Here is a 17,923-nt window from a genome sequence, read left to right on the forward strand (position 1 = left end):
AGAGCCTCGTCTGTCTGCAGGGGGGAACGTCACCTCTTTGCTCTGTCCACAGAGAAACCAACCAGCAAAGTCCAGGTCTCCTGCTGGTGACTGTTAGCCCAAGTGCCCGCAGAGGAACCCCCACCCTCGGAGCCCAGGAGATGGGTCAGGGCCCCTGGGGACTGTGTTCTAACGAGCCCTTACATGGCTCGGTACAGAAGTGCAGACCAGCAGGAATGATTTCACTTCCCAGCAGCAGACAGTGTAATCATCCTCAGGAGCCTGGAGAGAACACTGTGACTCTGGATCAGGGGTCTGCGGTGTTCGGCTTTGAGCCTGAGCCGAGGAAGAAGAAACTGTGCATTTGGCAGGGGGAAATGGTCAGACGCCAGGGAGAAGCGTACCAACAGCCTTCGCTGTAAACAAACAGCGGGCTCGGGGCCAGCACCCCGCAGAGCCCGCCAGATCAGGCGAGAAGCACGCCCTGCGCGCCTGCTTCGGAGGTCAGCAGAGCCAAGCGCTCAGGAGGAAGGCAGTGCATGTTGTAAGGCTGACAAACCAAGACTCAGAAGGTTTAGGATCAGTTCTCAAGTTCAGCTGTGAGTTTCCTGCGTGACCCTGAGATAAACGATCTCTGTTCCTCTATACCTTCAGTTTCTTTTCTATTAAGCTATCCCCACCAACAAAGAAACTGCGTTTTGGGTAGTATTTAGCACAAACTGGCACAATTTTAGGGACACCCCAGGAGAATGCTGGAGTTGCTGAAAGTGAATAAAAAATGCAATAGAGTCTGGATGTCATTCTCATGGTGAAACTTAGCTAAGGGTTGTGAGGGGTGTTTTTTGTCACAAAATGGTAAGAGATTTGAAACATGTGGAAGTTACAAACCCAAATCAGATAGAGCAGGCTTAAGAAGTTAAATGTAAATACTTTTCATGATCTTGAAACATAAGCCACCTATAACTTGTAGATTTTATTCATCCAAACATGGCAATCTATTTTGAAATGCCTGGAACAGTGCAAATTCTCGAGCTGCGCCCCCGCTCTTTTTCCTACCAGAAACAGTTCCGCAAATTGTGGTTATTCCCATTCTTAACATATGTTTGTTTGCTCACTTAGCAGACACTAACGAACACGTTCATTTACTCAGCTTTTTATTTTGCACCTACCATTGTTTCAACATACAGCTCTCTAAAAATCAGTAACTCACGCTATTATTTACAGATTGAATGAGGCTGAAAGCCTGTGTGAGAATGAAGCGAAGCATCCCTCTAAATGCTGAACCACAACATCCTAGTCCAGCAGCAGTCTTCTGGGGCACTTCATGTAGTAATATACTACTAGGAAGTCAATGGGAAAGAGAACATCTCTGATGCTGCTTCCTTTTCATTTTCCTGTGCTGAAGTAGGGCAAAGCCAGACTGCTTCTGCTAGCATTATTCAAACCATCCTTACCGCAGCCCCAAAACAGACAGTTTGCTTTCCCATTTTCTCCTTTTGAGGTTTCCCATGCATTTCTAATACAAGTAGCTACCACAAACCTGCCAGGCTCCTATATTATACAAAGCAATACCAACACAGTGCTTTCGTATCCCACGGAGAGGACAATTAGAAGTGAGATGGAAGCTGCCTATTTTCACATATTAACAATACGATTTTGGTTTTAGCTTAATGTGATGGTGTTATATTTTTATTTCAGAGAAATGCTTGGAATGCTGTTATTCTGCACCCTAGAGTAAACAATTTGGATGGAGCCAGGATATACATTTCAGCTGAGAGCTTTGCACAGGAAAAGCTTTTAGGTCCCTTACACTTAACAAGCATGCTGAATTCGGCAAGGAAAGCTTTGGCAGGACAGTCTGGAGCACACTCAGCAATAATATTATTTAGTCAGAAGACAGCTCGTGAACAATAAAGCAATGCAACTTGGGCTGCTTCCCTTCCGAGATGGAGTGAGCGTGAAGAACATTAATTCACAACCACAGAAAAAGAGATGTAGCCAAACAGAGAATGATGGGAGATCAAGGAGCCAGGTGTCTCTCCCCTCCTCTTTCATATGACCTGAACTTAGCCAGGACAAAATCTAGCATTGTTCAAGTAGAACCAGTGCCTTCTGTCTTCTTTGGATCTGCAGAAATTTACACCACAGCCTGCCCAGTCAACATGAACTCCCACTCTCTGCTAGACTGGTGCCAACGGCATCAGTTACAAACGGCTGTTATTAATGACAGCAAAAGATGAACTGATGCTCACCCTGAACTCTGCCCATGCTTTACCACACTACGATGTGAGGGAACTAAGAAGATTACCAGCTGTCAGATGCCGTAACTGCTGCTTTCAAATCAATCTTTCCAGTCTGCCGTCGAACAGCCGTGCTTCCTACCCAGCCCTCTTTCAGCCTCTCCCTGCTCTTGCAATGCAGCGCTGCTACCCAACTGCCCACCCAGTTCCGTGCACAGCTGGAATAAGCTGACTACGGTAGAAGGTCAGTGAGAGATGAGAGAGATGGACTGCAGTGGAGGACAAACTACAAAGCAACACGAGTTAGCTTCAGAGGAATTCCTTAACATTATCTTATTTCGGAATTCCTCCAGAAGGAATCTCTCCTCAGGATTTCACAAGGTTGCTGCCACTACACTTTCATCATCTCTTTCCTAGTCTTTTACAGTCCTTTCAGGTGTATCAAGCAAGTTTTCTAACATAAGTACAATATACAAAATCCCAATGTGTATCTGCTTTTTTCACTTTGATTTCTGGCTTGCATAAATGTGTGTTATTATGTCTTTCTACCAACACTAATTAATACTACAGCAAGTAATAAAAAATAACTGCAGTTTAACAGTTAACATGCTACCTTCTGGGAGAGTAGGTGGAATTCAGATCAAGGATACTTTTAAATCAAAGAAAATAACATGTTCTTTTTTATGTGAAAAGATCATGAAAAAAACGTGCTTGGCAATACTTGGGAGTGTGAGACTGTTATTAAGAAAGAGGAGATGAAAATGAACATACAAGAAGGAAGTAACTGTAGAAAGGCAAAGTAAATGGGAATAAAAAGAGAGACATGACCAGATAAAGGGGAAATAGGCAAGGCAATCAAATATGATTAAGAATCAGAGGAGACAATCTATCAGTGTGCATGGGAATGAGATCTACATGATCCAAAACAAGGTTACTGCAGTGTCTGGAAGTTTTTCCACTGCCTTTCACAGTTTGGAGCACGCTCGGGAAGAGCAGAGAAACTGCTCAGCAGAATTCAGGGGAAACCCTCTAACTTTGGTATCTCATATACCAGTCTGTGGGCTAAGCTATCCGTGAGACACCAAATTCAGAGGCTGCCTAATAAATTTCATTTTTGCAATGTAGCTTTTGAAAACACAGTCTGCCTCACTAGGGTGTAGAGTCACTGCAAAGCCACGGTTACGGGCACCTACTAGAGCAAAAGGGTTTCAAGTGAAAAAGTATGAGAACACCGTCGAAGATAAGATGGCTATAGTCCTCCTTGCCCATATTACATGGGGATGGTTTATAAACTCCTGAGGTCCGTGACAGAAAAATTACAAAGTCCAATTTTTGGAATGGAAACATCCTTACCTTGCAGATACATTTCTTCTCCTTCCGTGAACATTTGGTTGCACCTGCTGCATCGTGCGCAGCTTGGATGATAATGCTTGTCACCTGCCTAAACAAAAATAAAAAAGGGAAATGAGGGACCATTGCATTGCACTGCTTTGTGAGCACTCGTTCTTTGCTGACACACCACTGCCATTTTTCTTCTAGTTCACCTGTTCTGATACAACACTGCCCTCATGATGCAACAACAGCAATGAGAATGTAAGATCTGCCACACTGCTTCAGCCCAGAGACCTAGCTAGTGCAGCACCCTGCCCTCAACAGAGCCAGCAGCGACTACCTGGGCTGTAAGAAACAAGACGATACAGAACAGCCTTTCCTCCTTGCACCTTCCCATCCAAGTCATCAGTGGTTTAAAGACTTCCTGGCTAAAGGCTACCTCACAATCTCTCTGCTCTCCATCATTTGCCCAACATCTTTTTAAATCTCCATCTGCCTAATAGTCCAAGGCAATGAGGGTCATGCTGCAGTTAGATATTTGTGTAAACCTGCTGCCTCTTCATTTTGTCAAACTACGTATATTTTCTCAATTGCTCAATTGTTATGGATGAATTTAGACAATGAACGACAGTTTTCAACCTGCCATTTCATTCCTTGGTCTTCTTCCCAACACTGCTGATACAGGCACCAACAGAGAGAGCTTTCTAGAGCCACTCCTGGGACCATTAACTTCATTCACAGATGCCTGACTTCAGAGGCTACACTAGCACAGATGGCTTGAGCTGAATCTGAGCTATTGATGTAAAGATGCTAAATACTATAGATCCCGTTAACTAAATCCAAATCCACTGAGCCATTCATTCTCTTAAATACATTTATAGCCATAATAAAAAAAGCTGATCAGATATCAGACCTATAAGGACAGGAAAAATCAAGGTACAGATATTAATGTAATTTCTTCTCCTAAAGAGACCAAAGCAACCAATATATTAATTTCCTTGCATCAGAAACCAAGCATGCAATGCCCACATCAGGCTTTTTTAATAATTAATCCTAGAAACTGACCCTTAATAGTGACAAGTAACTAATGATAAAAGTCTTTAAAATTGTATCTGGCTTTCCAAACAAGTTAACCTCAAATCCTTTTTCACAAAACATTCCCTATCCACTGAGATGTTATATGCACAAAATAACCTGCTTATTCTGTAGCCGACTTCTAAAATGTCACCAAATCCATTTCCTACTTCATTATACTTGAGACTGTAACATTACTAAATTCAACCTTTTCTTATGTCTATTGAGATGAATAACAACATATTTTTGGTTCACACCTGACATTGATTACACAGCCTTAGTATTTAAAAGTATTTATATGAGACGATGAAGTATATGGATTAACATACCTGACAACTACCAGACGACCAGCTCTACCACCCAGCCCTTCTACAGGTAAAGTTGCACCATTTAATTTTCGTGTTCTCATTTGTTCCTGCCTTATAGTACCTGGGTTTAATTCCAGGTAAGGTTGGGAAAGGTATTCATAGAGACAGCAGTGTTTGTGGACATAACTCTTTATCTTTCATTATCACTCAGAACAATTCCTGGCCAGGAATTTCAGCAATACATGGCCAGAGAAGAGAACTCTGTGTGCTGTTAGTTTACCCATACACTCACTCTTCAGCTGCAAAGAAGCTGCACTTCTCTTACTCAGATACTGCCTTTGCTGCTGATTCCTGCTCCGTAGAGGGCAGCAGCCAAAAACAGGGAGACTATGCGATTTAGGGTTTTTTGCCCCACAGATTTAGACTTGTCTGGCAAAACAGGGTCTCTGATAAAAGGGAGAGTGAATTGTCACTACTGGATATGCCTATTCAAGGAGGAAAAGCTAACGAGGGAAGAAACACAGAAATGATGCTTCACTTGCAGCAACAAAACCAATATTGAACTGAGAAGGAAAAACACAATTAATGCTCATTCTCTTTCTATCATTTTCATTCTTGGCTTTCCTCTCTGTCTCTGATTGTCTCTAGCAATTATTTAACTCCTGAGGTGGCCCATCAGTTCCATTCAAGACTGGAATTTCAGAAAAAGCAAATGAAGAAACTCTGAACGTATGTGAAACGTAATGCTGGCATCAAACCACAGCTATTCTGATCTTGAATGCAGACATGCGACGAACAGCTACTTATATGAATATATATATACACACGCAGCTTAGGGCTGTGAATATTGAGCACAGTTCAAAGGCAGATCTGACATCAGCGGATGTCAACATCCTTCTCTGCCCTTTCTGCCTCATGCAAACAATATTGTTCATACAGAGGAAGAGCAATTTTATCTGTGTTTAGTAAAAAAGAAATCCTAACTTTTGAGTATTCCTAAAGTTCTTCAGCAGAGTGGGACCCACAGAGCTGCTTGTCACAATTTATTTCAGACATATTCGATTTAAAGATGAGGACAAATCTGATGTCCTGGGAACCACTCCCAGTTAATGAGATATAAAAGATTCCTAAGAAGGCTGAATCACTGCAGGAAATTATATTCTCCAAACAGGAAGACAATAATTGAAAAATAGATTTTAAATAATAAAACTGGAATCTTCTCAGGGCTCTGCTTGTCTCATCCAACTAAAGAATATCTCTGCGGCATAACTGTGTCATTGCTTAACAGAGCTCGAATTTTCAGTAGGCACGTAGATTGTTCTGAAATAAAATCCATAGCTCCTCAGAAGGTATTCAGTAGGGTAGCTAAGTAGCTACACAGTCTGAACTGGATAGAGTACATGGCCTGTTATATTTTTATTTTTATTATTAATTAACGTCTGAGATATCCCATCTGAGGTGGGATTGCACCCTGTGAGATGCTTACCAAATTCCCAGACACAAAGGACCAAAACCTTTGTATGTAAGGATTATCAGTTGAAGCAGGTTTTATAAAGACATAATTCCCTACCAAGCACCCTGATGTTCAACTCAGGCAATGCAGTTTTAAGAAGGGTAGTTAGGACCCAGCAGAGATACCCATATTGTGAGAGGACCATGGCATGTGGACAAAGCAAATGCCACATTCATTCCCACCTGTACAGTCCAGCTTCTGTTTTTCCATTCTGGCCTTTGAGGTGTGGTGATTTTGGTTTGTGGTTTTTTGAGGGTTTGGCTTGTTTGTCTGTTTTTGTTTCTTTGTTTAGGAACAAGAAAACCATATTGCATCTATGTTTTAATCAAATGCTGAAATTCATTGATAAGCAAAAAGTGCCCATCCTTTGGGTTTTGCGTAGCTACTCTGGCAGTCCTCCCCCAAGCTTCTGAGATTCCTGTTCCTTGTTTTGCAGTTAAATCATAGTAAATTTGGCCAGTTACTTCTCCTGGCTTGATCCTAAAAGGGTCTGTATCTATTCCATCTAGTGCTAATATTAATGAGTCTTTCACTTGCTGTGATCATCCGATAAATATTCCACTCATTTTTCTCCTCATCACGAGGCTTTTCTTCATGATCCTTTAGAAAAGAGTGCCTGGATTCAAGTACTCAACTGTTAATTGCTATGAGCAGTCTACATGTTTTTAAAAGCCAGGCTATTTACAGGACAAACAAACCCAGAATTCATCATAATATTGTGTGCAGACCTGTGGCCTCTCTGAAGACTTTTTTTCCTGGAAAAACTTCTGATACACTGCTGTCAAGAGAATATAGTTTAAACAACATACACATGTCTCTTCAAAACAGCCAAAGATTTAAAGTTTATCGGATCTTTCCCCAAGGCTGAAACAACTGGCCAAATTTCAGCCTCGTGCGAGCGATGACGAACGAACACCACAGCCCCGGTAACACGGGCTGGCGAAGCGGAAGCGCCAGCTCATCCTGCACTGGAGAGCTTTTGGGGGAGTTACACGTCAGAGCAGCCACAGTTGTTGCTGAACGCTTCCAAACCAGTTTCATGAGTTTTCCGCCTCAGTAACGCTTCTATGACTCAGGAGCAGAAGCCTTTCTTCAGTGGGTATCCACTGGAAAACCACCTGCATCTCACCTGACTCAGGGCTAACCTTGCCAGGCCTGACTTGCTGTCATCATCTCAGAAAACTGGTTGCTAAAAATCAGTACTTTACAATGGATTAGGAAAACCTTTTGGATCTACAATGGGATGAAATACTCAGACTTTTCAGAGATCTGCTCTTACCCAGCTCTCAAGCTATTAAACCCTCCTTCAGTACGGCCGATGTGCAGCTGCCTGTGATGTTCAGCTACCGTGCTGGACTGTAAGGCTTGTATCTCAGTCCTGGTGGCTGCAACAAGCTGCACTAACTCAGCGCACATTTGTGCTGAAGATTCTTCAGCGGAGGTGCAAGAGGGTTCAAGTCACTTCCTTCCCACTATGCCTAGCTCTCCTTACCCCTTCTCAAGTTCACTTCACGTCCAGAAACCCCTTACAGCTAGCTTTCCTACACAAGGACTTCTCAAGTTGCATCCTGCACCCTACCATCAGCAACAAATCACCTTCTTGTTCAAAATACAGCTCTGCAGCCACTAAGTTTTGATCTACCGTATGGCTTCTGATCCCTTCTGAATTATTTCAGCTTTGGTTGAGGTCTTCGGGACAATACAAACCATCAAGTGCAAACTATGAGCCAAACCTTAGAGGACTGTCCCTAAACTAAGTTTGAGTAAGCTGAATTTATTGCTGAAAATACCTCAGTACTGCTTAGCTAGAAGTGCTAAAACCAACCAAAATAATATTGAACATTATTACTCTTACTTTGCATACAAATTCTTAAATGGAATTGAATGAGTTGACAGTAAAGTTTCTTGTCAAATGAAATATTAAACCTATGTGCTACTGTCACTGCTTGTACATTCTTTTTTAAGTCAGCTGGCACTTGCATTTGCAGCAGAATTACAGCACATTAGTTATCAATTTATAACAATACACAATCTCTTCTGACTTTCCTATTTATCTTCTACCCTCACTGACAAGCCTAAAATAGGTTCTTGGATTAAATCCCATTTGAACACAGTAGACAGAAAAACTAGATAAAAAGAAGTAGTAGTATATAGTCATTTATCACATACTTCCAGAGCCTTAGAACTGCAGAATGAAGGAACAGTGGTCAAAGGTATATTGTAAGCGTTATTATAAATGTAAATATATGGGTGTTAAATATGAGTAGCTTTCCATGATTCTGCAAGTCTCACTGATTTGTGGTTGACCAGCGATATATGTGTTCTATTTATTTTCTATATATTACTGAATTTATCTACTATACACAGTGTGTACATTATATGCATAATATGGAGAAGGAGATCATGAGAATGATTCCAGCCTGGGAGCTACCAATACAGCTGCACACAAGCCGATACACCGTGCCCCAGCAACCCAGCATAACAAGTACCTGTGTTGAGCACACACACAGCTTTAACCCCACGGTGACAGTACTTTAAAACCCAAGGACTGTATTTTCCGAGTCCGTCCCCTCTGTCCCCACTTCCCACAAGACTTTTGTTCTCTGAGTGCTTGTATAGCTCTAGTCTGATTAAATAAATGTTTTCCTCTTTGGCGAACGTGAGAGCTTAAGATTTCCTATTACTCATGCCTTCAGTTCTGCCCTTCCTCCCAGAACAACAGGGAACAAGAGCCAGAGAGAACAATAACAAGAATCCCGCTAGGAGAACTCACATGCCAGTGGGTCGGGCAGAGGAAGAACTAATTACCAGCAGACATTTTCTACCGGCCAAAGGACACAATGAAGTGCATTTTTGTTGCGTTACATTTGCACAGCTGCACTCACTCACTCTCAATTCAAAGATATCTTAGCAATCACCTGACAAGCAGCTATTAAACATGTAGAAAACTTTACTTTTCTAATACTATTTAAATACCACAAAAACTGCTATATAGTTTTAAGAGCACATTTAGGAGTAAAAGCCCCCCCCCTTTTATATTTTTTTTTAATTTTTTATGACCAGGTATAATGGACCCATTTGATGGACAAGCCTAGTAAAATATTTAGTTCTACCATGACACCGAGGAGAATGACCTAATTTCTTAACACTCTTAAGGACTAAGGAGAAGCACAAAGAATAACTTGGACTCATCTTTTAAATCCCTTCAGGAATGTCATGAATTGTAAAGCAGGAACTGTGACAGTAGCCCACCATTTTTCAGTGAAGCTTTATTTTAATTACTTGCAGAGGTCACAGAACTTGCAACCCTGTTTCATGTTTGGTATAACATCAAATTCCACTGTTTCCTTCTCTGCAGGCTTCTGTGATCTCACGAGTGGCTGGAACAGCACAAACACTACAAAGATCAAAATTTGCCTCTAATAACATCCTGACCCAAACTGTCCACTCATTTTTCCCAGGCTCTTATCTGTTTAGCAAGTCACTACAAGTATCTGTGCTCAGATACAAAAATAAAAGTGCAGCTCCTTTGCTTCTAAAGGACATTGGAATCTACAATTGTTTTCTCTGTTACTACCAAAGGAAAGAAAGTGTAATACAATTTAAATGTTGAAAATATTCTGGCCTGATAAATCCTTGTTTGATACATATCTTTAAAACTAGGACGTCCTAAGGCCATTTTTAACACTACTGTCACAGTATCTCAACAGGAACAGCTCTCAGCACCGTCTCTGCCTCTGCTGAACCCAAGGCAGGACGGAGCAGCGGGGAGCAGAGCTCACACCGGCAGTTCCCAGGCTGCGGGGGCTGCAGGACACGAGACACCACACCAGGGGACAGTGGGAACTGGAGCGTGAGGCCATGACTGTAAATCCGAGTGACACCGTGCATACAAGAGACACAGAGGGCCCTCAGAGCCTTTCATCAATTGCTGGGCTGCCGTGGGTAAGCCAAAACGGCAGCTGTCCTGCTGCTATGGACGCCTGCACTGTTCATTCATGCCCAGTTCCTGATTTTTATACAAAAATACTCCCCAGCATCCCAAAAGTGACTGTCAATGTCATGCTAGCATATTCCTTAACAGATGGACTAATAAACTTTGTAAGTTGTTAGTGTTAATTCTGTCAGCATACAATATTGTTATACTCATTACTTGCTGCTAATAGCAATGCAATTATTCACTGCTTGGAATACAATTACTCCTTAAAGCAAAGATGTGAGTAATGATTCAGGCTGAATCCCCAGTTGTACAACTGCTCTGCTGGCATGAAGAAACAGTCCTTGTGGCAGCTGAATATCAACTGGGCTTCCTTGAGTAAGATCTTAGCAGTCACTTGTGGCTGCACTGTCAACTCTGCCCTGAGCGCTCACTTTCCTGCAACATCCAGCGCTGAGCGAGTTGCACACCGTGGTGAAATGCTGAACTACCAACTATGTTCTTGCGGGAGCTATTCCTTCCGTCTTCATGGGGCAAATCCACCCATCGCTACACACAGGACCAAAGCTATGAACTTATATTACCTACACAGTTAACAGGAGGAGGTTGGTACTATAAAGAAGGTTAATTCCACGCAACTAAGAAGTGTAGCCACAGCAGCCCAAAGTGGCCGTTTAACACACTCTGGGCAGCACAGAGGAGCAAAGCAAGAGCAGACACAGCTTTATCGCCTATTGCCAGGATATCAACACCACCTCTGATAGGATCCTGGGTTACATTTAGGCACAGAGAAACGTAATCTCAATGACTGAACATGTAGCGAATCAGAGACAATACAGAGGAGATATATGTACTAGATTTTATTACGATTATGTGTATATTCTGCAAAAGAGGACGGCTGACCATTGAATGTATGTAGCATTTTCTTTAGGTGTGTGTTCTGTTTTGTAGTGAAAAGGTAAGGGAACTGACACATTTTCTACGTAGTTTCATTCCAATCTAATTACAACACAAATCTGGGAATTCACTGCCTTCATTACCTTTATACTAGGTGCATATGAGGGCATAATCCAGCCATGTTTATTGCACAGATTATTTTTATTAATTTTGAACTTTTCAACAGCAAGTATTTGGCAAGGCCTGATACAAAGCCCTCCTCTATTTCCTAACAATGCTGGAACAGGTCCAGTTTGTAAGTACAGGTGCAGACTTTCTATGTCTTCTGTAATCTTCTGGCTTCACAAAGCATCAGAGAACTAAATATTCCTTTATGTTGTATATATTTTGTCCGGCATGGATTTTTGACATGAAAAGATACTTCACCTAAAGGGCTTGATTACAGCCACATTCATATTGTTGGATTAGTTTGGAATCAGAATCAACCAGCGAAGCTGCTTTACAGTAACTTCACCATAGTGCCAAGGGCCTTTTCAACCAGCCAGTAAAACACCTCTGCTGACTCCCAAGACTCTTGTGCATGTCTGCTGAGCTGCACAGCTGAGTGACCAGTCTCTCTGCAGCAGGGCAGGAAAGCCAATCCAGCCACAGCTTCCAGCCTGCCGAAAGCAAAGCAAAGCCCTTAGCTTGGTTTGCTGCTGGGCGCTGGTTCTACGGCACGAGTCTAGCGACAGCACGAGTCTTGTGAATGGATTATGCACCGGATACATACAATATGCAATCTTCCCTAACACCAGGAATCTCCCACTTTCCAAGTCCTCTTCATGTTTTCTTTCATTAGGTGACAACAGCACTGCTGAGTTATCAGGAACATGTGAGTTCAAGAGTGAAACAAAATCGTGTTTCTCCTTTTAACTCTCTGCATGAAGCAACTGTGACTGCCTTGACCTGTCCCTCTGGCTGAATTTCTAATAAAAGAGCTTGATGTATATGCATTAACAGATCACGTTAACTGAAGTTTTATTCAGTGCTGCAATAATATCTCCAAAACAATGGGAAGTATCTTGGAAGACTGAGATACTACTAATCTATTTAATTAGAAACAACTTTCTCTATCAGTTGAAATATAGCTGACTTCAACCTGCTGAAATTTAGCTAGAAAACTTAATTAAAAACCTTTGTATCTTAAAAAACAACACAATAGAATTAGTTCATGAATCAGAAAGTCTTGCATCTGACAGCAGGTAATACTACACCTCATCCTAACATAAAAAGTTTATTTGCAATTTGAAGAATTAGAAATTATTTCCATTCTGATCATGATGTGATTGCATTTATAGATAGACAGAAATAAAGAGCAGTGTTACATGTGCATATGTATACATATATGTGCATGTGGAATTTTAAAGGAACATATTTCTAGATCTCAAAGTAACCATAAAAGGATAAACTCAGGAGTTTTTAAGACATCCTATTGAATGTTCCAAGTTCCGTGTTCTGAAATACAAACAAAAAAGTTACCATGATCCATATGCTTGAGGCACAGAAAAATGCCAAAAGACATATTTTTCCTGCTTGATCCTGTTTATTGAGCAAGATTTTTTTAATTAGTGTTTGCATAAATCAACATTTACAAATTTGGAGATTTGAATAATTTGTAGTCCAGAGTCTTAGGAAAACTGTAGCTAGGCGGCTCTCCGACAGACGGTTGTGTTAGCAGGGGAGGCTCTGCTGAGCCAGATACCTCAGAGATCCTTCCTTCTACCCACAGCATGAGGTACCTCTGCTACTAGCCAAGGCAAGAACATGAAACCTTTCCTGGTAAATCTGCTGATGACTCATAGACAATGCTTGTTCAAGCTATCTAAACCCAGTAAGTAAGTTTTAACAGTTCAATGCAATATGCCTGTAAATCAAGACAGCGGACCCTGTGAGACTGAAGGCCGTGTTGTGGTGGTTTGAGAACATCATTCATAATCTCCCAGAAAAGGCTCTCAGAGTACCCAAAATGGCTGGGTCTTCTGACCATTTAATGTATACACAGAATATTAAGGAAAAGGAGAAGAAAGGTTTTTCTTTTGACTACAGGTACTGTAACATCACCATTATAAACCCGATGAGTGTGAACATGCGGATTTTACAGAACAGAGTTCAGTGGAGAACCATCAACACAAAGCAAGTCTTCAGCTGTGAACTTGAAGGACTCAAAGCCAAATCCCTATTTGGAGAGAGGCTTCAGAGATGACACCAGATCACAAGGGACAGGCGATTAAAAGCAAAGAAAGTAGATAATAGCAGGGAAGAGCATGAGCTTTTTCAAGCCCACTGAAAAAACTGTGACAACATCAAAAAACTGAAGTTAGACAAATTCAATCTCAAAATAAGGTGAAGTTTCTAAAAAAGTAAAGGTAATTTAAGCAGCAAGATGGAAAATTCATGACCTTACAATCACTCTACAGTTTTCATGACAAGGCAGGATAATTTCCCAAAGGATTAAGCTTTCATTTGGTTTCTAGGGAAAAGCTCTATGATTTTGAGAAGAGAAGGTCAAGCAAGACGATCTTAGCAGTTTCTCTGACCTTAAAATCCATTCCAGTGGGCTTTACGTGGAGAGCAGCTTTCACAGACGCATCCTAGGGAGCACAGGGCTGGACCCAAACAGCACAATAATTGGAGTCGGAGTGTAAGGTTACACTGGAAAAGTCTCCAATGGAGTTTAATGAGTTCACTGAGAGCTGTCTTTGCTAAGCAGCAAAACCCCTGGTGTAGCAGGGGCTCTGCTGCCAGAAGGGAGATTTTGTTGGTGCAGCTTGTGGTTCAGAGGGACAGTTCAAGTACCACGCCAGGAGAAGTTCTGGGGTTGGGTGTGCTGCATCAGCACCAGAATTGCTGCTGATCCCAAAGTGTCCAGCACCGAGACAGGGCTCTGTAGGATGGGGAAGGCTGAGAAAACAGATCAGCGTAGCACTAGGCAAAACTCACGTTAACCCATTCAGTGGGCAAGCGCAAACCACTTTCTAACTGATGAAGCAAGTGAGAGCTTGGGAGATTAAGCAACTCACCTTGGATCAAAACTAATGCTTGCAGCAGAGCCAAGCGGAGAGCTCAAATTCTCAGACTCCCAGCCCTGCCAGACCTCCGCGTAGCACACCACTAGATCCAAGTAACTGTAGCTGATTTTCTTGTTCATCTAACACAAAACTGTCTTTCCAGTTTTCTGTCAGAAGGCTGTTTCAGGAACCTTTGGCACACGATTCAGCGAAGCCTGGTCTCCACTCTGCTGTCTGCATTCTATTCAGAGGGAGTGTCCCAAGAACAAGAGAGAAATAAAGTTGCGAAGGCCAAAGGAGGGGGGAAAGGAAGCTAAGCACAGGTCACACACAGTACATCCACAGAAAATAACCAAATACTATAAAACAAAGGTAGACTGTAAGAAACAAAGTAGACATGAAGAACTCAATTGATGCTAATTTGTACCTGGTAGACTCAGAGATTGCTCTAACATGAAAACATGTTAGGAGTGAATTAAGCATGGAGTACTTTTAGTGACTAGAGCCTGCTCTTGTAGCAAACTGATCCTAAAAATCACTGTCATTCCAACCATTCTGATCCGATAATGCTTTAAAAAGTCTCAAGCACAGGTTTGATCCTCAATTAACTGCAATGCTACCTGCTACCTTTGGAGATCTCTTCCAGCAAGAGGTCATAGCAAATATTAGATGACAGTCTAGGGAAGGTACAGATTTTCTTCAGATATTTTTTTCCCCACTCACATTGCTCTTAACTCCATATATAACAACTCAAATACAATTATGAGCCTGGATTTAACTACATCCAGACAGTTCTCAGGAACCTCTGTTTTGTAATTTTGGCCAAAGTGTTTATGTTACACTAAATTTAAAATGGAAATATCAAAGGACATCAAGATAACCAGTCAATAGTTAGTGCAGAGAAATAGAGTAACTTTGAATAAATGTCAGACCACCAACACGTACGCTGATAAAAGCAGAGCCTTTTATTTTTGGCACAAGTCCATGTTTTTTGTCCTATTTGTCAGTTTTCTCACTACTGACACACGTGATTTCCAACCACAGATGCAAAACTATGCAAGCACGCTTTTGAATCCCAGCTGGCATGAACATCCCATCCGAGTATGTCTGCCTGAGCCAAGACACAGGGATTTTACTCCCTGCCTTGTTTTCTTCAGTTCCACATCAGATCAAGATTTCTAGTTACCACAGGAAAACTCTTCCAACAAAATAACCATGATACAACAATATTACTGTGGTGACGAACAGGGAAAAGGTGATGGATATAAAGCAGAAAGGGATACTTAATGCCATTTGCTGCCATTCAGTTTTCAGCCAAGTACAGGGTCTCCATGACTGCTCCCTCAACAGCCGTAGTTCAAGGGTGCTGCTGAGATAAGTCTGCCTGAAGTTCTTTACTGACTCAGTTCTCACTCTCCTTACTGCCAGGAAAAAACATTTTCCAGCCAAGATGCAACTACTTTAAAGACTTCAAAGCAACAGCAGATCAATCTGTATGCACAAGACTCTCCCTCCAAATCCTACATGTAAAAATCAATTTCTCAGTATTTTAGTTCATACTCAAATAATTTCTGATCCTTGTTTCAGAGACCTCTGCAAAACACAAAACATCCCAAGCTACTTTCACAGAAAGTTTGAATAACAGAGTGGTTGTGTTGCTGGTGACGAACAGGTGCATCTCTTGCTGTGTGCTGGTTTTCCCGCTTACAAAGATAAAAGTTTGTAATGTATGTCATACATGCCAGACATTTATCCAAAGAACAGTATCATCATAGAATAGTTTGGGTTGGAAGAGACCTTTAAAGGTCACCTAGTCCAATCCCCTGCCGTGGGCAGGGACATCTTCAACTGGATCAGGTTGCTCAGAGCTCTGTCCAACCCGACCTGGAACGTTTCCAGGGATGGGGCATCGACCACATCTCTGGGCAACCTGTGCCAGTGTCCCACCACCCTCATTGTAAAAAAATTTATTCCTTGTATCCAGTCTAAATCTACCCTCCCTTGGTTTAAAACCATTACTCCTTGTCCCATCACAACAGGCCCTGCCAAAAAGCGTGTCCCCATCTTCCTTATAAGCCCCCTTGAAGTACTGAAAGGTTGCAATAACGTCTCCCTGGAGCCTCCTCTTCTCCAGGCTGAACAGCTCTAACTCTCTCAGCCTTTCCTCATAGAAGACGTGCTCCAGCCCTTGGATCATTTCTGTGGCCTCCTCTGGACCTGGTCCAACAGCTCCATGTCTCTCCTGTGCTGAGGGGTCCAGAACTGGATGCAGGACTCCTGGGGGGTCTCATCAGAGTGGAGCAGAGGGGCAGAATCCCCTCCCTCGACCTGCTGGCTTTGTGCTGGGGATGCAGCCCAGGGTATGGTTGGCCTGCTGGCCTGCAAGCGCACATTGCTAGGTCATGTCCGGTTTTTCATCCACCAGTACCCCGAAGTCCTCCTCAGGGCTGCTCTCCATCCATTCTCTGCCCAGCCCAGATCTGTGCTTGGGATTGCCCTGACCCATGTGCAGGACCTTGCATTTGGCCTTGTTGAACCTCATGAGGTTCACACGGGCTCACTTCTCGAGCTCATCCAGGTCCCTCTGGATGACATCCTGTCCCTCAGGCGTGTGGACTGCACCACACAGCCTGGTGTCATCTGCAAACTTGCTGAGGGTGCGCTCAATCCCTCTGTCGTTCATGAAGATACTAAACAGTACTGGTCCCAGTGCAGACCCCTGAGGGACACCACTTGTCCCCAGTCTCCATCTGGACATTGAGCTGTTGACCACTACTCGCTGGATGTGACCATTCAACCAATTCCTTATCCACTGAACAGTCCACGCATCAAATCCATATCTCTCCAATTCAGAGAGAAGGATGTTGTGGGGGACCATGTCAAAGGCCTTACAGAAGTCCACACAGATGACATCCATAGCTCTCCCCTTGTCTACTGATGTAGTCACTATCACAGAAGGCCATAAGGTTGGTCCGGCAGGACTTGCCCTTGGTGAAGCCATGCTGGCTGTCTCAAACCACCTCCCTGTCCTCCATGAGCCTTATCAGAACTTCTAGGAGGACCTGTTCCATGATCTTCCCAGGCACAGAGGTGAGGCTGACAGGTTGGTAGCTCCCAGGGTCCTCCTTTCTACCCTTTTTAGAACTATTAGACCTATATGATCTTCTAATGTAGCATGAGCATGTAATTAAAATTTACCCATTTTGTGTTCCAGGTGGTCATTTCAAACATTTATTCACCCACAAAATACTCATGTATAATAGTTCTTCACCTGTAAGGCACCTGTTCAGTAAAGACAGGTGTTAATTCTGTGGACTTCAAAGACCCTAGAGATTCCAGACATACCTTTTGGGTTTGTTTTTGTTTTTCTTTCCTTTTTTTAACTTCCCCTAGGACAGCACCCTGACAAAGCAGACAAAAGAGATGGGGGAACTGACTCCTCACAGTGTGAACATCGAGCACAATACCTGGATGGAGCCTGTTACAAACAGGTGACAGCTACAGACTTGCCCCAACAGGCTCTTCTCCTCTTCTCAAGTTTCAATGTGATTGCTGCATTCTTCCCAACAGTGACCTTTCACAGGGGACAGGTC

At 42.6% G+C, this 17,923-nt stretch overlaps 1 protein-coding gene across 4 annotated transcripts in view; it reads right to left on the bottom strand.

Moving 5' to 3' along the window:
- The window catches only part of ABLIM1 (actin binding LIM protein 1), a 213,833-nt gene that overhangs the window by 51,944 nt on the left and 143,966 nt on the right, over positions 1-17,923 (bottom strand). For all 4 annotated transcript variants that reach the window (XM_075423804.1, XM_075423803.1, XM_075423801.1 and 1 more), the window contains one exon: positions 3,573-3,660. In XM_075423804.1, the coding sequence (XP_075279919.1) occupies positions 3,573-3,660 (88 nt within the window). The remainder of the gene's footprint in view (positions 1-3,572; positions 3,661-17,923) is intronic.

Source organism: Opisthocomus hoazin, chromosome 6, assembly GCF_030867145.1.
Source record: "Opisthocomus hoazin isolate bOpiHoa1 chromosome 6, bOpiHoa1.hap1, whole genome shotgun sequence".
Classification (NCBI taxonomy): Eukaryota; Metazoa; Chordata; class Aves; order Opisthocomiformes; family Opisthocomidae; genus Opisthocomus; species Opisthocomus hoazin.